Source organism: Echiichthys vipera, assembly GCF_963691815.1.
Source record: "Echiichthys vipera genome assembly, chromosome: 1".
Taxonomy (NCBI): Eukaryota; Metazoa; Chordata; class Actinopteri; order Perciformes; family Trachinidae; genus Echiichthys; species Echiichthys vipera.
The window spans coordinates 24,871,029-24,892,374 of NC_139826.1; the positions used below are offsets into that span (position 1 = coordinate 24,871,029).

General features: G+C 38.1%; 2 protein-coding genes across 4 annotated transcripts in view; both read left to right on the forward strand.

Annotated features, from left to right (window-relative positions):
* The first annotated feature begins 1,264 nt into the window (after window positions 1–1,264).
* tmem9b (TMEM9 domain family, member B) lies at window positions 1,265–7,649 on the forward strand. Its single transcript, XM_083918049.1, has 5 exons — window positions 1,265–1,452; window positions 3,484–3,575; window positions 3,666–3,774; window positions 4,142–4,276; window positions 6,402–7,649. Exons 1-5 carry the CDS (start codon window positions 1,381–1,383, stop codon window positions 6,555–6,557), a joined length of 564 nt encoding a protein of 187 aa, XP_083774175.1. The 5' UTR covers window positions 1,265–1,380; the 3' UTR covers window positions 6,558–7,649.
* Window positions 7,650–9,215: 1,566 nt separating this feature from the next.
* Window positions 9,216–21,346, forward strand: part of dennd2b (DENN domain containing 2B) — a 47,682-nt gene continuing 35,551 nt past the window's right edge. For 2 of the 3 annotated variants that reach the window (XM_083919364.1, XM_083919362.1), the window contains exon 1: window positions 9,216–9,307. The gene's annotated coding sequence lies outside the window, so the exon portion shown is untranslated. Of the gene's footprint in view, window positions 9,308–15,103; window positions 15,236–21,346 lie in introns of those variants that run through there. The other variant, XM_083919363.1, reaches the window with a different exon arrangement.

The window sequence follows — 21,346 nt, forward strand, 5'->3', positions numbered from 1 at the left end:
CACACACACACACACACACACACACACACACTTATTTCCCATTAACGTGATCTGGAATATTAGGAAAGTGCATTTTTTTAAAACATACATTTCATTTATGTACAGTGGTTTGGGGTAATAAACTTTCTACTTTTATACATCTTATTTGTATGCATTTGTTTCTACATAATTGTACCTTGTTCCTACATATCTCCGGCTCATTTCTTGCACTCCTGTAATGCTTCCCGTGGGGATTAATAAAGTCTTATTTGATTCCATCATTAGGACATTAAGACACATTAAGACTAAGCTTTACAAAATACCCAAATTCGAATCCAATGCCTCTAAAATAATGAATATTTATAATATACTGATAGTCTATAGATCAAGAATGCTTGCATTGCGCGGGAGAATAAACAAACGTGAACCGTACTTATCGAATAAAATCAACTCAATTAAATTTTATTAATTGTGCCAAACCATAACAAACAGTTATCTCAATACATATAGAGAAGGTCTAGACCACACTCTATGACTTATTTATGATTCACATAGACCCAACAATTCCTCCACAAGCAAACAGCAACAAAATAATAAACAAACAAAAACAAGAATGGAAAAACATTACAAGCCTCTCTTCTTTCAGGTGTACACAGGGGGATTTCTAGGATATGGTGCATATATATATATATATGCTTTTTTTAAAATATAAAAAAATACACACAAAAATCCCAGTGTGAATGAATGTATCATTGTGAAACATATCTTAAATGGTATACTTGTATCACTGCCCTTGATCCACCATAAAATAGGACCAGCAGACTCTCATACTGTTGTTGTATAACTGTTATCTATTCTCCATAACTTATCCTGTGCTATCTACCACTACTTTAAACTTCTGCTCTATCCATAGACTATATAACTGAACTACTACTACTGTAGACAATTCATTATACAGTCTATGACTCTGTCTGACAACCACAACAAATGTAGCACGAGAGGTGCGTTCGTTTTATATTCAGCCGGTTATCAGCACGGGCGGAGTTTAGCTCAGAATTACTTAAAGTAACTGATTTAATTGTCGACTAATGATATTTGTTGTCGTTGTTGTTGTTGTTGTTGTTGTTTTTGTTGTTGTTGTTACCTAAAATTGATACATATCTCAAACGATGGCCCCTCGGCTGCTCGGTTACAGTTACTGCCATAGAGTTTATGAACTCAACACACACTGGTCACGTGTGCGGAAACCACGGAAACCAACCGCCATTTCCGGAAACTACAAGTCAGCTGTTGTGAGGCTGACGGTGTTTATCCCTAAAGTAGCTGATGAGCGGTGTCCTTTACATTTACTGGAGTTGTTTCTGGAAACAGTTGCACAGTTAATCTGTACAGACTGTAACGATGAAGTGTGTGTTCCTTCTCCAGGCTTCCTGTTTGGCTTTTTTCGTGCTCTTAGACCAAGTGACAGCGAAGGTAAGGCTAATGTTAGCTGCATGTAGCACAGTGAAGTACTGGCGTTAGAGAGAAAATGGTGATGATGGCTTAACTACATTAACGTCCTGACAGTTAGGCGTGAGGATAGCTGAAGCTAAGTTATGTGAGCTCTTGAGATCCTGAGTTTGGGGCTGTCCTATGGCGACGGCGCAGGTGTTGCTAAAGCTAAATATAGCTAACGTTACAGTATAAACAAAAACTGAACATAATAAACCCCATGAAGGTGCGATTTACTGCAGGACTGCGCTAGTTTTAGCTTGGTGTAACGTTAACCCATGGACTGACAACTGAGTGTACCCTGTTTCTATTTATTTACCGAGTTTATCATGTTTTTATTTATTTACTGAGTTTATCCTGTTTTTATTTATTTACTGAGTTTATCCTGTTTTTATTTATTTACCGAGTTTATCATGTTTTTATTTATTTACTGAGTTTATCCTGTTTTTATTTATTTACTGAGTTTATCCTGTTTTTATTTATTTACTGAGTTTATCCTGTTTTTATTTATTTACTGAGTTTATCCTGTTTTTATTTATTTACTGAGTTTATCCTGTTTTTATTTATTTACTGAGTTTATCCTGTTTTTATTTATTTACTGAGTTTATCCTGTTTTTATTTATTTACTGAGTTTATCCTGGTTTTATTTATTGTAATTATGGTGTTACTGAGTGTACCCTGTTTTTATTTATTTATTTACTGAGTGTACCCTGTTTTTATTTATTTGTTTACTGTGTGTATCCTGTTTTTATTTTTTGTGATTATGGTGTTCTGAGTGTACTCTGTGCTTGTGTAGGTAAAATGAGACTTCTCTTTACTGATCCATTTGGGAAATTTTGAGAACACACTAAAGTACAAGATAAACAATAAACTGTAAGCTAAATAAAAATAGAACGTTAAACAGTAAACAATAAATATAGAAGGTAAACAATAGAGTAAAAAAATAAATTCTTGGATAAATACATATAGAGATGAGAATACAAGTAAAATAAAATGAAATCAGATAAGTAAAGTGTAGAGAAATGTATAAGATGTATACTATATGCCTGTATATGGCAGAAATTAGCAGTAAGATTAAATTATCGCGCTTAAGTGGTGGATAAAGTTATTGTACAAAGAAAAGAAGATAAGTTTCCAGGTATGTATGAGTAGATTATTATAGTGAGTGGCTCCCACTGTCCTCTTTATTTCCTCCTCCCCCCGAGTGAGGAGTTGTAGAGTTAACAACTACATCATATTTATCTGCTTAGTCAGTCAATAACCAATGTTATGATCAATGTTCTGTATTTTTTAGTTCAATGTGACATAATACAATACAGATGACAGTTCAGTATCATTTTGTGAACATGTTTTATTCAAGGAAACATATATTATAACATACAGGATTCAGAGATCCAGTGTCTCCCCCCCCCCCCCCCCCCCCCCACACACACACACACTTTTATCACCTCACACCTAAACAACCCCACTCCAGAGAAAAAAACACTCAAAAATAAAAAGAACTAAACTCGTACACCCACCTACCCAGATATCCTTCATACACGGTCAAATACAGTACTTGGTAAAATTGTTACCGTTGTATTGTAAAGTTGCATTACGGTATCAATAAGATGGACAGTTATGTACTGTGCAGTGAAATGTATAGACAACGACGAGACAAAAATTCTGTGGTGCAATATGGTTGACATCAAAACAAAGGTTATGACTTTATTTCGTAGCATACTACTACTAGTCAACAAGCGTTTCGCATTATTTAAGTTAAAGGAACACAAGATCGACACATTATTCAATAAGGTCATTAAGTCAAGTCATAAAAATAATGTGATAAAATTAAGGCAGGAAAGGGGAAATTAAAATCCTCAGCTACATATAAATATAAACTTAAAAACCAGATTTAACAGAAATATGTGTTATGTAGATTTTTTTCAGCAACATTTGCAGATGTGTGTGACGAAGGAGAAGAGAAAAAAACAAACACATGATGATATGCTACGTGTGATTTAACTGTTACAGAATTCGGAAGACATCCGTTGTAAATGCATCTGTCCGCCATACAGAGATATCGAGGGGCAAATCTACAAACAAAATGTCTCTCTCAAAGACTGGTATGTAAGATTATGTGTCACTAGTCTTCCCTGAATGACATCAGCTGCCCATTTCCTGCAGCTTGTTAATGTTATTTTCTTGTTTCTCAGTAACTGTCTCCATGTAGTTGAACCCATGCCGGTTGACGGAAAAGATGTGGAGGCGTACTGTTTACGCTGTGAGTGTAAATATGAACAGAGGAGCTCGGGGACCATTAAGGTAAGTTGACACTGAAGGGATTGTTAAATACTTTAAATTTGTTTTGTCACTTACTTCACTTTCAGGCTGTACCTAATAACTCTATTCATATTGATTAACCTGTTAGTTATCTTTGGGTCTGTAAAATGCCAGCAAATGGGGAAAATTTGCCATCATGCTTTCCTTTTAATTTGACATAATCAAATTGCTGGTTTGGTCTAAATAGAAAACCCAAAGATATTATATTTACATTGATGATAAAATAGAGAAAACAACCAATCCTCACATGTGAGAAGCTGGAGTCACTGAACTAACAGTGTTTTCTGTGTTTGGATGCTACAAATGTCAAAGGAAACCAAACCAATCAGTAATCACTCTATATATTTAGGTTACCATCATTATATACCTCTCCATTTTGGGCCTGCTGCTGCTCTACATGGTCTACCTGACTCTCCTGGAGCCCATACTGAAGAGGCGTCTTTTTGGACATTCACAACTTATCCAAAGTGATGATGATGTCGGGGTATGTGTGTGTTTCCCTTAATATTACAGCATTGAAAGAATGTGGTTTTATATTATGGTAATTATGGTACTGCCCACCCTTCTACCCATCCAATGAGTTACACTGAATTCTTTCTTGTCAGTTATGGGTTTCAAATGTCCGAATCACACATAAAATACAATACATAATATCTGAATCTGAAAATTTAGGCGAAATAAACATGGAAATGTCACATTTGACAACAGTTGATTTAGGCAGAGTGTTGCTGCAGCTAGTCCAACCTAAACAAATCCTTCCTACAGGACTGTGGTAAACCTGATCCAGACGCAAAGAGCGTCAGGATCAGAGTTTACTTACACGTGCGTTCATTCTCCCTTCAAGTGCGTTTTTATAAATCACAACTTTTGCTTGGAAATTGGCGTACGCCTCTTTCAGGCCTTGTTTTGTCCGTACGCAGCGTTTATAACTCAGATCCTAGGTCGTTTGTGTAAAAGAATCCAGGTTAATGTTGCCAGATTTCTGCTTCAGAAATTGTGTATTTATGTAAACGTAGGCATGACAAAGACCAATGACTGGGAAACAGCAGAATGAGGTCACTACTTGTGGCTGTGCTTCACTGTAGCAAAAATCCTGATTAAACTGATAGTAGGTTAACTGTAAAATTAAACTTCTAAGTAGGCCGGTTTAATTTCGAAAAGCCAAACTGTAGTCTGTTTCTAAGATGCGTTTAAGCAGTAAAGACTCCCACTGTAGCAACTGTCTTATTTCTGTGCCGTCAGTGAAGAAGAATTTTCTTGCAGTGGCAACATGAAGGCACTAAACCGGTTTTCCAGAAGATGTTGAATTATAATGGTTCTAAAATATTCCAGTTCCCACGACTGTATGTAAAGCGAGTAGAAAATAAATTACTGTTCAGCTTGAAGTAAACTGGGGGTTAAGAGTAAACGTTCAGTTGCACAGCGATCTATTGGTTGCTTTAGTTGTCATTTCCACTTCTAACTATTCCAGGAAACAGGATGATCATTAAAATGCTAAACGTGCATTCAAAGATCAGTAAATTATTTTAGTCTCCTCCAGTATGATACAGTGTTTAGATATTAAGATATTTTAGATATGACAAAGGAAAAAAGTGACTGCCTTTGCCTGAGGAGAGAGGGGGAGCTGCAGCTGATTTGCTGTGTTTTCACTGGCAGAGTTCATGCAAGAGGAAACAAACTCCTAGAAAAAAAACAGCTCTTGGTTTTTCTGGTTTTCTGTTTGTTTGGAAATAATAGAAGATATGTAATTAACTTTCACTGGGATACAGCAACAGAATTACCACTGCAAGAGAAATGACACTAATACTATAATTATCTAATTGACCCAAAGTTGAGACTATTTGTGGCACTGTAGCTTGTTCTCAAACTGTCACTGGGGCGAAAAACAAAGCGGAGAGACTTGAAAGAAAAACCAGTACAAGCGGAAGCACTGCTGCTACATTAATTATAGAGGAAATGGTGGGCTTGTAATGTTTAGTCAGTCTGATACAGAGGGGCTGCCCAGCTGATAATGTTGGTTTATTTTCCTCTACACATTTGTCACAGATGTCTTGGTTGGCTGTGATCCCCCCAATCTGGTTCTTAGATCTGTTTGTATGTGTTTATTAAATAGAAACTTTATTTGATGGCATTTAAAACGAGTTACAAAATACTTCACAGAGATATTTAAAATCTAGAAAACAAGTAAAATAAAATGTTAGTTGCTAGAACAAGATTTTGCCAAATTAAATTAAAAGTATAAAGTCCATAAAATCATAGAGGAGTCTTATTTTGGTTTTGAAAGGAATTGATTGGGGTACAAGGTCAAACAAAAAAGTCAGGAGGGAATGACAGTACATGTTTTAGCTGAAGTTGCAATCCAGCCAAAACTGTTTAGTTATTAGATGATGATTAAACTATTCTTTGCTCTGTTTTTCCCTTACTATTGTATTTCACAAAAATATGTTCTTCTTAATATTAGTTATTTGCTCAATGCATAGCTGTTTAACAAACAGTTAACCTCATTTGATCTCTTAAGGAGTCGTGCAAGATTGACCTATGATTGACCTTCTGTCCTAATGTGTCATACCTTTTAAGGCTCATCATTTTTTGCCATTCTGTGATTTCAGGACCAGCAGCCTTTTGCCAACGCTCACAATGTTCTGTCCCGTTCACACTCCCGACCCAACATGCTGAACAAAGTGGAGCACGCCCAGCAGCGCTGGAGAAGGCAGGTCCAGGAGCAGAGGAAGTCTGTGTTTGACCGCCATGTTGTTCTCAGTTAAACTGCCCTGCGAGCAAGAGTTACCAGTGGAGCAAAAAAACAAAACAAAACAAAAAACGCACTGTGATAGAGCCCTCATTTTATATTGCTTCCTTTCTCTCATTTGTGATGTTTTGTATTGAGTGTGACGCTTCCCAAATGAACATGATGAGGAAATCCGGATCTGTGTAGCAGAAGTGCAGGCAGCACAAGATATGACAGTGAATTCATTTTTGCACAGTCTTGAATGAACCGTCTTAAATAGCATTTTTCAAAAAGCAGAATTTGTTTCCTGCCTGCTGTCGAGTTTGCAGAAGTGCCAAGTCGCCAGAGAAGTTGAAGAGAAGAATTTGATAGTAGAGACACAAAAGTGTGATTTAAAAATAAATATTTCAAGTGAATATTTTATAACATTCTCTAACTCTTTCTGACCAAAGTGTCAGGTGGAGTCCCATCGGTCCGAAGCTGACCTAAAACTTGCTTTACTGGAGCAGCCTCCTGACTGCAGTAAACATCTGTTAACTTGTAACTGGTTGGATTTTTCCACCCCAAAACGAATATAACTTGAAACTACTGCTCTCACCACAGGGGAAAGGAAATAGTGTACAATATAAATCTCTTTCAGCCTTCTTTGAAAATGCATGTTTTATAATGAATCTTTTATAAATGTGTGTTGAATCCTTCATTCCTACCATAATGTCCAATGTCTGATTACTGGTGTGAAAACCCTCATTTAATAAGTTAAATTTGATATTTTGAAGTAGTTTCATTGAACTGAACTCGATGCAATCTGTTGGTGATGTCATGGTCATCGTAGCCGTGCTATTGATCCTCGTTTGTTCAAGAGCCTCTTGAAATCAGCGCTCTCTTCAACTGCCTAAACAAATCTAATGCATTTTATTTTGGGACGTCTTGGTGTGCTTGGTGTAACATCCGTTCCATTACGAAGGTCCTTGCTGTCTCGGGCAGCATTAGTATGGCTGACTGGTGTTATTCTGAGTGAGAAGAAGTTTATTTTGTGTATAGTTGGGGCTGTGTGCAGACCTATGAAAGTGTTCTTAACTATTGTATATGTTATACCTTTAACTTTGAAATAAATTTATGTAATATTTGTGATTCCTGTGTTTGTAATGTGTTGAAATGTCTACTTGTTTTCCATGAGCTGCAGGGCTAACCAGCTGAATAAAGTGATTGCCTAGCTGTAAGTGCATTTGACATGAACACACTATGAAGAAATCAAATGCAGATGCACTTTGAAATAAGTTGCTTGGCCTTCTCATTGGTTTTACTGTGTGATGCTGACGGAGCTGGATGGACTCGCACCAGTGTCGGCCTCCCCCACACGCACACTTTCCAACAACTCGTTTAACCCAGAGTCGTATAAATGAGCCAGGATTTACTTCAATGTTTTTATTTGGAAATTTTGACAAACAAACAACCTGTCCCACTCACCTGAACATGGAGTACACTCACCTAGAGGGACAGGTAACATATAACCCTACTCGTGGTCATTTCTGCATACCACCAGTATTTCTTCATCGGAATACTACCCTGTCTCAGGTTTGCTTTATGTTTGTGATGATGTAAAAAAATAAATTGTTTTAGGATGTTCAACTATTAACATTTGATTTTTACATGCCCCCCTGTATGACAGGGCTTCAACATCTGCAAACTTAGGGCCATAGTTCCCTGGAGGTCTAGTTGCACAGGACAATGTTGGAAAGCAACTATGCACATTGACTCAAGTTCTTTAATAAAGTACAACTTTGAGGTATTTGTACTGTACTTTTACTCCACTGCATTTCAAAGGAAATGTTCTTTTTATTCCATTGCATTTATTTGGTAACTTTAGTTAATAGTTACTTTACAGATTCAGATTATCAATACAAAATATCAACACATAAAATAACAGATATTGTTACATATTTGGCTACACAGCAGTATATAAAGAAGTTAAAATTAGCCCCACCTTTCTCAATAATGACATTTACATTAATCTATCAATAATTACACGCTGATAATGTGATATTCTAAAATGGGCCATTCGACATAATGCTTATCTTTACTTTTTGTACTTTAAGTACATTTTGATGCTAATGTGTTTTTTGTACTTTTACTTAAGTGAAATTTTGAATGCAGGACTTTTACACTGTGATATTACTACTTCTACATTTGTTAAAGTTCTGAGTGCTTCTTCCACCACTGGGCACAGGAACATGTTGCCCTGCTGGTAATCCAGTCTTGGATGCACGTGTCCTTTTTTTATTTTATGAAAATAGGTTAAATGACTTGCTTGTGATGATTTCTGATTGATAACAATTAAACACTGCCAATGGAAAAATACTCTGAAATATGTCTTTATGTGCATGTTTATAGTTTAATTTGGGATTGTAAGAGTTGTAATAATTATAGACATGAGATGCATCTACTTTATTTAATTTAAAAAAATGTATGGAAACCCCCTGGAAATGGCCAGTTAAACTCATTAAAATCAGTTGAACTAAACTAGGACAAGGCTCCATTAATTCGTCTGCAGATGTTCGATAACCCTTCTTTTTTATTATGCAAAGTGATTTCCATGCAGCTGCGTCATCATTTCCTGTGCACTCCACTTTTTCTTTTTTCTTCTCCCCTCTCCATGCAGATTATACGGAGGAGACTATTTTTCCGCAGGAAAAAAAAACAGTTTTCAGGCTGCAGAGACAGAAAGCGACACAAGCTCTCTGTGAAAGAATGGATCACTGAAACTCTGCAACAACAACACACAGACGGGTAGGCTCTTCGTTTCACCTCATTTAATGTTGTACATGTAAAAAATCTAAATACTTTTTAAAAACATGTTTTTTTACTAACTTGCGGTATTTGAAGCATCTTTAGAGAGTTGTGCTGATGAGAAAAGAAAAGTTCCTTGTATTTCTTAGTCTTGTTGACATGATTAACATGACTGACACAATTATTAAAACATGCTGACTGCATGATCGATGTTGTCTAATGCACAGTTTGACATTTAGGGGGAAAAGTAGTTATTCTCAGTTTTAGTACTGCATTAGCATCGGTCGGCCTACAGGGGGCGCCTCAGCCTATACATTTGATCCATCCAGACAACAAATGTCTGCTCTGCCCATCAGACATTGTTGATTCACTCTCCTGTGTTTACCTTTTCCTTCATGTCAATGCAAGTTTCAGTTCAATTAGGTCTTTCTGAGACATTTCACACATGCACACGCACACACACACACACACACACACACACACGCACACTCCAGTCACATTACACCATTACGCTACATTTGCCTTCAAGGTTTCTGAGCCAGACTGATGTTGTAGCCACTGACTGTGTGGTGAAAAGCTCAAATGCCACGAGATAAAGGCCTGTCCTTGTGCGAAACTGTCCTCAGTGAAACTTCAGCTGCAGTTATTCAAAGCATCTTTAGACACAGTAACATGGTGTTACTTGTTTTTGTGCGAAACAAATTAAACTTCTGGCTTTCAGACAAAATATTCCAGATCACACACATTATTCTGTCATGAATCATTTTTTTTACCAGCTGCCACAGTGACGCTGGTATGGTTTCATCTTGTGAGTCAGCGTGTGTCATCGTGACAAAATGTGGTTCTATAGACATCTACTGTAGCAGGAACTACCACAGAGGGGGTTTTGAGTATTTTGCCAGCTGTTTTGTCTGTCTGTCTGTCTGTGGACAGATTTTGTCACTGCCCTGCAAGATACTCTCGAGACACTTTACAGGTGTGTAGTTGAGATCAAAAGTTATATAGATGTGATCTAAGCATGGTCACTCTGACTAGTTAGGGTTTGTGTGCCTGGCTCAAGGGCGCCTTGTGAGTATCCAGGAGGTGAACTGACCTCTACAGCTATACCAGTCCAACGTCATTGTGGGACTTGACCCAGCAACACTAGTTTCCAAGCCAAGTAACTACAGACTGAGCTACCCCTTTTCAAGTCCTTAGTTTTGTTACTTTGTTTTCCTTATTGAGTGTTGTTGAATTGCTCAGGTAATGGTACTGTGTCCAAAAATTCAGTGGTGGTAGAAGTATTCAGATCCTGCCGCTACTTAAGTAAAAGTACCAATATGACGCTGTGAAAATAATCCACTGTAAGTTCAAATCCTGCATTCAAAACCATAATTAAGTATGCAAGTATTATCATTATTATCTGTATTTTACTATTATATATGATGTTTCTGGATTGATATTACTATGTTGCATTTTACTGCCACAGATGTTTAAGATTGTGCTCATTGTAAATCTTTCAATGCATCACATTCAATTCAAAGGTCATCTTGTAGCATGGCAGTCCTGTGAGAACCACGTATCTCTAAAAAGTTTTTATGGTGTCAGAAAACAGCTTTTTTCAGCGTACTGACGATGAATTTTCCAGCGTACTGACGATGCATTTTCCAGCGGATCCAACTGGCTTTGTAAAGAGTTATTTTAGCTTAAGAAGTAGAAGATTTTTTCTCGACATATAAAGGAACACTTCATCCTTCAGTTTATTAGGTGAAAAAAATCAAAATCAACACATCTGAAAGTACTTTTCACTGGACAGGAAGGGGATGGAAACTGTGATCTGAAAAGTAACCAAAGCTGTCAGTAATAGAGTAAAACATACAGTAGTATAGGAGTAGAATTATAAAATAGCAGAAAGGGAATACAGTAAAGTACAAGTACCTCGAAGGAATACTAATATACAGTAACTGAGTAAATGTACTTAGTTAGGCTACATTCCACCATTGCAAAAGATAGTTCCCAGTGTTAATAACAACACATGAGTTGCCAACAATTACACACAAGGTAGTCAATATTATTTCAGTATCCCCTCCAATGGTCATAGACTGTAAAATGGTGTCTGTATGAAAAGAAACAAGACAGGTTTGAAATGTCCCTGAGGGAACTCTTGGAAATAGAATTATTCAAACAGCTTTATTTGTTTTTCATCCTGAGTAACCACAGAATAGAAAATGTAACATGTTTTGCATTGAAATATTAGTGGTGAAAGTTACTTTATATGTTATTTTCAGCTACTGTGCTCGCAGCTTATTTTCTTCAGTTTTAAAGAGGAGAGGATGTCTTTACTTGACAAGTTGTGTCTTCTCTGTCAGTGTTGTCAGGAGTGTTGACTAGACACGTCAGCCTCAGCTAAATCCTGGAGTTTAAGAGCTGCCTCGGGTCGGTTTCTGAAACCCAATATGGGCTTTAAAGCACACAATATATTCCCAAATGAGTTCACTATTTCCATATTTCCCTCGACCCCTCAAAACACGTGAACATCCAGAAGCTGAGAGAAAGAATCTGAGGTGTAGGTGGGAAAATCCCCATAGAGCTGTGAAATAATCCCACTTGAATGTTTTAGGATTTGGGATTCTCAATGGATCCTTAACAAACACACATAAGGTTTAGGGATTTTATTTGAGAAAATAAGCACTCATTCCCTTGTGGCTGTGGCTTTAGCAGGTGTATAATCATGAGAGTGGGAAGACGAGTCTAAGATTTACAGCATCAGAGCTTTGTGGTCAATCCTAAAACTTTCTGTGGAGCTTGGCATGATACAGTAGAGCGTCCTGTCGAGGCTGTGAGGATCTCACGACGCATGTATGTGAGCAGATGCATGTTATGTTATGTTTTGAACTTTGTTTGATGCTCCCATGTCATGCAACAAGAGGATGTGGCTTTTAATGAGAAGTACAGATGGCACTGCGATCAATGGAAACAATGAATTCCATGAGAGTACAGGCTTAGGTTACGTTCTGGTAAAACAGCCCACAAAAAAGGAGTTGTTGCCTCGGTCTTTTGTGCTCAGACTCTGAGGATCTGCAGTGTTTTCAGGAAGGACAATCTTTTACGAGACCTTGAAAAGGTTTTGAGAAAAGCTGCACAGTGGCAGAGCTTTTAGGTTTCCTGCTGAGTCTGTCTTGATGTGACGAACTGTTTGTGACGGATGTCTGGGTTTTGTGACTTCCTCTGTTCCCAAGTCTGTGGGATGATAAGACACCCCAAGAGACTGAAAGGAGAGGTTTTATGGATGGGTAGTGCGTGCACATTTGGTGTAAAGATGTTGCATGCAACAGCATAGAAAGATAAACATGAATGGCAAAATGATTTCATGTTGGATAGCCTGAGGAATGTATTGTAAATAGGAGCTCTTTCATAGTCAAATCTATTGTCAAAATGTTTTGGTGCTGACAGTTCAATTTGACCATGAAACAACAATCTCCAATCAAAGACAGATGACTTGGTTGTTCTGGAGCTTTAACTCTATTGCATAGTCTTTATCAACAGCAGTGACTGTAGATGTTCGAAACATTCAATTACTGGTTGTCCAGCAAACAAAACACCAAAGCTACGTCTTTGACGAGATTGAAAAGGCTCAAAGTTAAAGGTCCCATATTATGCTCATTTTCAGGTCCATACTTGTATTTTGGGTTTCCACTTAGACTCAGGTCTGCATGCTTTAACGTTCAGAAACACATTATTTTTCTCATACTGTCTGTCTGAATATTCATGCACTCTCTGTCTGAAACGCTCCGTTTAAGCGCCTGTCTCTTTAAGCCCCCCTCGTAAAAAAGCCCACTCTGTTCTGATTGGTCATCTGCGCTCTTGGCATCTCTGTAACTGACTGACTGTAACGGCACTGTAGCAGCACTTTTGACCTATATACAGTATAGTTGTGACATCACAACCGTACAGAAGTCCTGACGGTTTGTTTAAAAGAACAGTTTCTGAAAACAGGTTGTGTGCATTTCTCTTGAGCATTTTGATACTTTCACGGTATTTATATATCAACTCAGCCTGCTTTATAATAACAAAAAAAGGAATCTTTTTCTTTTTTTTTTAACAATACAGGACCTTTAAATATCCTTTTTTAAAAAGTTGATCCATTTAATGAAAATGGTCCCTGTCATGTAGTCCCTACAGTGTAGATCAGCGTTGTTTTGTTAAATCTTTGTTATTGTTGGATCAGCTGTTACAGTCAGCAGCAACTGAAGGATTGGCGAGAAATCACATTGGGTTTCTTAAGACACATATTTTGTTTGTTTCTTGTGTCTTTACATTATACATTTTAATGAGTACTGACCACTTGACCACTGAGAAGCATTCTGTACAAGTTTGGAATTCATGTGGCTTTCTCATGTTGTTTTCTGGTATAAAACCTTTGTTTTTTGGTGTTTGTGGAAATGTGTCCAAATAACCAGGATGATTTACAAAGATGCTCTAGTTATTCAGGGAATGCTCCAGAACCACAGCACAGACAGTTTCAATTGGTTGGAGTTAACTCAAAGCTGGGAGGGGGATATTACATTTTGTATGATGAGCTTCATTTTTGTGGTCACCTCAAGTTTAGACCTGTGGTTCAGCTCCAAAGCACCCAACCACTTCAGATATACTTGAGAACATGTTGAGAGGTATGCAACAGTGTAATGTCACTACACACATTTACTAAAATACTGTAATTAAAGACAAACTTAACACCAGGCTGCACCTCCAGACAGATATTTGTGCTTTGTTGCACCTGTAACCACACCCACAAGTGATGTCATGTTGTCTTTAAAGGGAGCAGCATTATGATGAAATCATACATGAAGATATTGTGCTACACAATTACATCATCTACATTGATAATAACAAGTGCATACCAACTCAAATTTCCCAGAAAATCAAATATGAAATATTTTAGGGGAATATCATGAAGACTGCAGTTTTAATTTTCCATCACACTGTTTGTGCGCATGCATGTAAACATAGTCAGTGTATTATAAATTTGTCAAATATTTAATTCACACAGTAGTAATCAAAAATAGGCTTTACAATGAGGTTATTAAATATAGACTATTTCTGAAATTACCAGAAAACCTGCTGTATCACGATATATATCGGAGATCATGGAGAAATGACTCTAGTTATATATCTATAGTCTTTATATGTAATTTTTCAGATGTATATTCCTGTACAAGTACATTGAGAGTAACAAAAACAGTCAGATTCCTTGTTTGTGTTACTTGGCCAATAATGCTGATTATCATTTTAAACGCAGATGTTTTACTTGTTATGGTGTTTTCAGTATTTGAATACTTCTTCCAACACTAAAGATGTGTCTTAAATGTATAACATGTAGTCTATTTGTGCATGTAACTGTTTTAAAAACTTGTTCAGTGTCTCTTCTATATGCATACTGCTCGCTCATTCATCTCTGACAAATGAAAGACATCTTTGTGTGGGTTGAAATATATTCCTGTATGGGCCAGTGTGGAGGATTTCAGCATGACAATGTGTTGCAATGCTGGCAACATGGGTTTCATCCCATACTACTGCAGCAGCAGCAGCAGCAGCAACTCGTGAATATTCATCCACACTCCTTGGCCCCACCGTGACAATAAACAAGGCAGTGGAGGCTGAAGGGCAGGGGGCCAAACCCAGCGAGGAGTGGGGGGCAAACAACCAGTATCCACGGCAACAAGTCCTGCCTCCACTCTGCAGCAGGCTGAGAGAGGGGAGGCAGGAGGGTTTTTTTGTGCGTGTGTCGGTTTTGGTTGGAAAGACTTAAATCGGACTTTATTAAGAAGGGCAGGTATCCGGAAAAAACCAAAGCCAGAATTTTTCAACGCCGAACGGGATTTCTGCGTCTCTAAAGGGGATTATAATCTCAAAATGTCAGCTGCCATGGATGTGAGGAGAAACTCAGAGGTAAAAAGCCTTTTTTGAGCCGTTATTCACAAACTAACAGTAGGAGGGCTGAACTTTAAACTAGCGGCATGAAAGCGGTACAAACGACCAAAAACAAGGGTCCCGAAACACACACTTTGTTGCAAGGTGCGTTTAAATGTAGCAGTCCTAATCTCCATGTGACCATATTTGGTCATCGGCATGTTTAAACTATGAAGTGAAGTATACACAGGCTAAAAAACATCAGACGGGTTTAGCTGACAGTCAGAAAGAAGAAAAATGTCCCAGCGGATACAGGCTGCCACTCACTGGGTTGTAATTAGACCAAGTTATCGCTTCAAACATCCAAAAAGTCAAACCAGATAAACAGAAACAGTACAGGACTCCAGTTCAACTCACCCCTGCGCTCACTGTGTCCTTTTCCTGTTGTAGTTTAACCGATTTGTTTTGTTCTGGGAGATTAAAAAAAACAAAACACCCATGAAACAAAGTGTGTGAACTGCAACTGTGTGTTTTGTTTTACATGAGCATGGGCATACAGATACTGGACACGGGTGTACACAGGCGATTTTCCTTTGTTATGCTGTATGTATTGTACATAAGGCATGCCCACAGTATATGACTAGGTTTAATGTAGAAATCATTCACATATGTACATACTTATGTTCATGGAAGTCTTGTTATTTCCCCCCCAACAACATAATTAGTTAGGGAGCTATCATTTTAGTCGAACTCATTTTTACTTTAAATTTAGTACACATTTGGTCAAATACTTTTTGGTGCAGATGTGGATCCAGGAATCAACTCGAAAGTTGTTTCTTTAAACATTTCCTCTACTTTCTTGGATGAAAAAAAAAAAATCTGTTTTCATGCAACATATGGTTGTCTATGTGAATTTGGTGCAGCTCTAGATCCTGATGCAGATTAAAAAAATTCTAAACACATATAATTATTAAAGTAATTATATAGAATAATACACAAATATAAACACTGGCTAACACATGCTGCTTTGTAGTTGTAAATATGGGAAGCTTTGGTGAGTTTGTCCTGAATGTTTATATGAGTTTTCTTCTTAACAGATTACATCTTAAATCCAAATGATCTTATTTTATACACTATCATGCAAACCCCAGAGATGTGACTAGCTTTCTTTAGCTCTCTTTTTTTCCCCTTAAACTCTTTCTATTGTGCAAATCTAACAATGACCTTCCCCTCTCACTGGACGGGACTGTCAACACAAAGCTATTGAGGAAATTCTTCTCTGTTCTCCCTAGGAGAGAGTCTGGCCCATCACCAAACACTTTGAAAGGCACCGTTGCTCACGCAACATCATTTTTCATCTTTCCTGGTGCTATCTATCCATCCAGATAGTTAAGTGGGATCTTAAAACACAATGTCTCTCAACACATACAACTGCAATCCCAAGAAATAGCCACAAAATGTGTGGATTTTTGTGAATAAAATATACTTGACATGACACTCAATGCCACTGGGTGTGTGTTGTATTGCAGCTAAACTTAATCACATTGAACTGACGTGTGTGTGTGTGTGTGTGTGTGTGTGTGTGTGTGTGTGTGTGTGTGTGTGTGTGTGTGTGTGTGTAAATAGGGCTTCAGGTCACAGTGAAAGTTTTGTGAGTGTACTACCCCTTCAAGGATGTCTTATGATGAATCTACCGAGCAAGAAGTATCCACAAATCCTAAAACTTTTGCACCCAAATGTTTCATCCAGTTTGACATTTGTGGACCATTTATTTAAATAAACCTGCCTGAGAACACATTGGACTGATGGAAAAGAGCTGGTTCAGTGGAAGTGTTATCTCTTGTTATCCTGATTTTTGTTAAGTTGAACTCAGGTGCTGCAGGTATTTGCACGGAATAATCTGTACAATATGAACGGCAAGTTTAAAAATACTATTTTATTTTTTGGTGGTTACAGAGGTTCATTCAAATTGATAAAATTCTCTTTAATACCTAATGACCTTTACTGATGTGGTTCTTGGGGAATTCTTGCTGTCCATCAGTACTTCACACATGCCTGAGACGTGCTTAGTGTTAGTTAGTGTTGGCCATAGCACCGCTATGAAGAAACCGTTTTGTTCAGGGTCTCTTCTGAAGTGAACCACAGTCACATCCTTTTAAAGTGGAGGGAGTGTTTCTGTATGATTTCTTCTCAGCAGATTTGAGTGTCGTCCAGGTCACACGATCATCTCTCTCAAGTTTAACATGGCTAAGCTCAACTGGTTAGTCACCAATGAGAAATAATGCTTCTTTAGACAAGAAAAACCTACTTCCACTTTTCACTGCCTCCCATCACACATCCATCCTGATGTTCGGTTAGATTTGTAACCAAAGCTACTGGCTGTAGTAGTTTGTCTTGTAGCACAGTCGGTTTTGTAATACAGAAGTTCTATAAAAGAAATATCTGTTGTGTAGCTGTTTTGCTCTTTTTTTCTTGAAAGATGTGTTTGGCGATTAATAATCCTAGGTTTACAGCCTTTGGTTTTAATTTGGCACTAGTTGCTATGCTCTACACTGTGATTAAGTTACATTTGCTTAATGCAGGTGCCAGGTCTTTATTGACTCTTCTTTAGGTTTTCTGTTCAGTAATAATTAATCGCCAGGCACAGTGTAATCTAACGTGTGCATGTTGTGTTATAACAAGTTCTATTTGTGCACTATAGACCCAGTGAGGTGCAATGAATCAGTGAGGTGTGCATGTCACCGTAACATGACATCACCGTGTCAGAATTAACCCGTTATGAGATGCTTTCATTGATTCAGGATGTTAGTCAGTCTAACACTGCTCGCTCAGATAGGAGCGGTTCACGGTCAGCTTTGATGTCTGAACACAAACACTGTTGGCTGTGTTTGTGAACCTTTAAGCTCATAAACACTTGTCAGAACCTGTTGATATTCAGAATAAATAGTGCATGCATGCCTTTTCTATACTAGCTGTATATCCTCTTTATAAAGCAGACAGCCCATAATAAATTGCTAGTGGCTTAGTCTGCGAGTATACTTTCAGATCGTTTAATCTAAAGAATTGAAGGTATTTCTTTATCTAACGTTGTCATTGTGTACACGTCGATTCCATTTATGAGATAACTTCCAGTTCTTCTATCTTAATTCATTCACTGATTACTAAGAGTAGGGAAGTTAATGTGAGCATTGAAAGCCAGAGTCGGTTTTCAATCATTTTTATTTATTTATTTTTAACATTTTGTTTGTTTGTGCTTTACATATTTGGTTATTAGGGGAGGAGCAAATGTTATGGTTAAAATAAACCAATGGCAATTGTTGGTAAGATTTTATGACTGGCTTAGGTGAACAAGTGTATAAAAAGTGGTTTAGCAAAATAATGATGGTAGTCAGACAGTTGTCTTTTCTGATTTCTTAAAAAATGTTTGTGAATTGAACGTTTAGATTAAATGCACAATTTAATAACAAAGATTGAAAGTTAGCGTAACATTTTAACCAACTTAAAGGTGATAAATATTGACAAATATGCTCAGGTGATGTACAAGTTAGCCTTGTTTCTGTTGGCTTAGCTAAACTTACTTTAAAACAGAAGCAAACAGGAATACACCATATCTGTGTAATGTCCTTGGAAAAGTCAAAGACATTGTGTGTCAGAGGTCAGCTCTGTGACAGACTCTAGCCCCCCTGCTGCAGCTCGGATGGATTTAAGCCTGTTTTCCACATGCTTGCCTCTGCAGCTGTGCATGCTCATATCTAGGTTACACAGAAGGGGTTTTCCTCTGTTCTGCAAAGAGAAGGAAAATATGTAATGATCACTCCAAAAAAAAAAAAAAAAGCTGAAATGGCTTAAAATGGAGATAAAAAAAGTTTTCAAGAATTGGTTCCATCTGGTCAATTGAGCTATAGTGGCAGCATGGCTAACCATGTGGTAGAGTATGGGGGTAATTATGTGCAACTGCCAGTAGCATCAACCTTGGTGGTTTTCTTTTACATGTTGAGGCTGTCAGAGCCTTAGACTGCTATTCAGAGACAGCAGGTTATGTACAGAATATACATCAAGAGTGTAATACATGCATCTTTTCCATCAGGTTTTTCCTGCAGTACAATTTGTCCCGTGAGCACCTCAAATACAGTTTGTGTGTGTGCTGTACATGCCTTTACGTGACTGTATGATCCTGGGTTGAGTATACAGCTGAACTCCCACGATGCTCTGTTTAACATGGCCAGACTCAACCAGCTCAAGTCTCTTTTTGTCCACAGTGGACAAAACTGGTCTTTCTGCAGATATTCAAACAATCGCGTGGATCAGTGTGTGGGCCCATGCCTGCCAGAAAGTTGTGACGTCTGGAAAGAGTTGAGAGTTTGCAGAGATTTTCACTCTGCCTTTCCCCATTGCTTCTTGGCTGTAAGCTCTGCTGTGTGTGTTTTTTTTTAATCTTGAAGTCAGGTAATAAATGAGGATCAGGTCAGCCAGAGAAGCAGAGTAGCAAGAGATAAAAGAAGACAGTTTTAGTCTCGGTTTGTGGAAGCTGTTGTGTCTGCTACTGCGTGTTTCAGCATAAACAAAGACTGAAGCCAGTCGCAGGTTAATAATGAAAGTTATGACATCATTAAATTGTTACATTAAACTGTGCCGTGCTCTCATAGTCTGAACATCAAGTGCCAGGTGCTGAGAGAGCGCATATTTGAGTAGAGTCTTTGTTGAATGAAAAACAAGCTCTTGGCATCTGGTCCAGGTGTTTCTGCCCCTCTCCTCTGCTTTCTTTCACCCTCTGAAAACATTCTTCAATATTTTGAATGCAGCCACAGGTCTGATGGATAGAGAAAATATTAGTACATTCCTGCATGAAGTGGAGAGAACCGTGTATCAGATGATCCGTCAAATGTGACAGGGCCAAGGACATGCAGGCTCTCTTTTTAACGATATTTACCTGGTAGTCTGTCTCTTACACACGCACGCACGCACGCACGCATGCACGCACGCACGCACGCACGCACGCACGCGCACACACACACACACACACACACACACAGCTGATAAAAGACTTACTTTTTAACCACATCGTCCCCTCAAGGACATATTGAACACAAAGGGCTCTTTTATTCCAGCCTGAATAGTCTAATGGAGACACAGTTGAAGTCCCATTTCATAAATATGCTCTTGTTGCGGAGGAAAATATGCGTCATTGATTTGCATCTCATGTAATCAGTTAGTACTTCTGGTATGGCAAAACCAGGACTAACTGGAAATGATGGTGTTGAATATCTTGGCAGTGGTGGGTGGCAGAGAAACATGCTTGTGACAGAGATGTCGTCAATCCCCTGGACCGGCAGGATTTATCTGGGTGGGGAAAGTGAAAAGCGCTTCTCTCTCCCTCATTACAACCACTGAGATGCCTTTGAGCAGGTCCCTAAACCCCAACTGCGGCAGTGAAGCTGCTCAGTGGCCAGCAGATCAGACTGAATGAGTGAAACACTACTTTGTATAAATTAATAAATTTAAAAAATCAAAGAGACAGTTTGGCTTTTGGGATATTTTTTTATGTCAGAGCCAGAGACGCACTCAAACCTTTTAATCTCTCTGGGTTGAAGTAATGGCAACAACTGCTGCAAGTATAGGGATTAAAAAGGAGGGAAAGAGAACTTTCAGTTTAGTTTGTTAGTCAAAGTACTAAGAAAAGAAGTAGTCAAGCTAGTGTAGTGTGTAGCCTGTAGTCCTGTAGGGTTGACATGTAACATGGTATAGTTTTGTATCCTGTCAGGATGTGACATGCGTCAAGATGGCACCAGTGTGTGTGTGTTTATATAGCACACAATGGGTGCGGGTGTTTGGACATGCGTCATATGCTGCTAATGTGTGCTGACCCTAGTACTTGCTCATGTTTGGTACCTGACGTGGTTGGTCAGTTATATTTTTTTCTGTGATTCTGTACACTACCTGCTAAGCATCAAACAGCAGAGAAGCTGGTGAGCATAATGAAAGATTTAGCAGTTAAAGAGTCAGATACGTATGTATTTCCCTCAGGAGTGGGTGGAGACCAAAAACGGAGCTAAAAGATAGTGGATATTGCAATCGTCAGATGGTCACAGTTATGACTCCAAATTAATAATATTGTTGCTCTGTGTCTAACAACCCAAGTTAGCTATATCA

Coding starts and splice junctions, on each gene's coding strand:
- tmem9b (XM_083918049.1), top strand. CDS start 1,381: ATGAAGTGTGTGTTCCTTCTCCAGGCTTCCTGTTTGGCTTTTTTCGTG. Junction 3,576..3,665: donor AATGTCTCTCTCAAAGACTG/GTATGTAAGATT, acceptor CTTGTTTCTCAG/TAACTGTCTCCATGTAGTTG. Junction 4,277..6,401: donor AAAGTGATGATGATGTCGGG/GTATGTGTGTGT, acceptor CTGTGATTTCAG/GACCAGCAGCCTTTTGCCAA.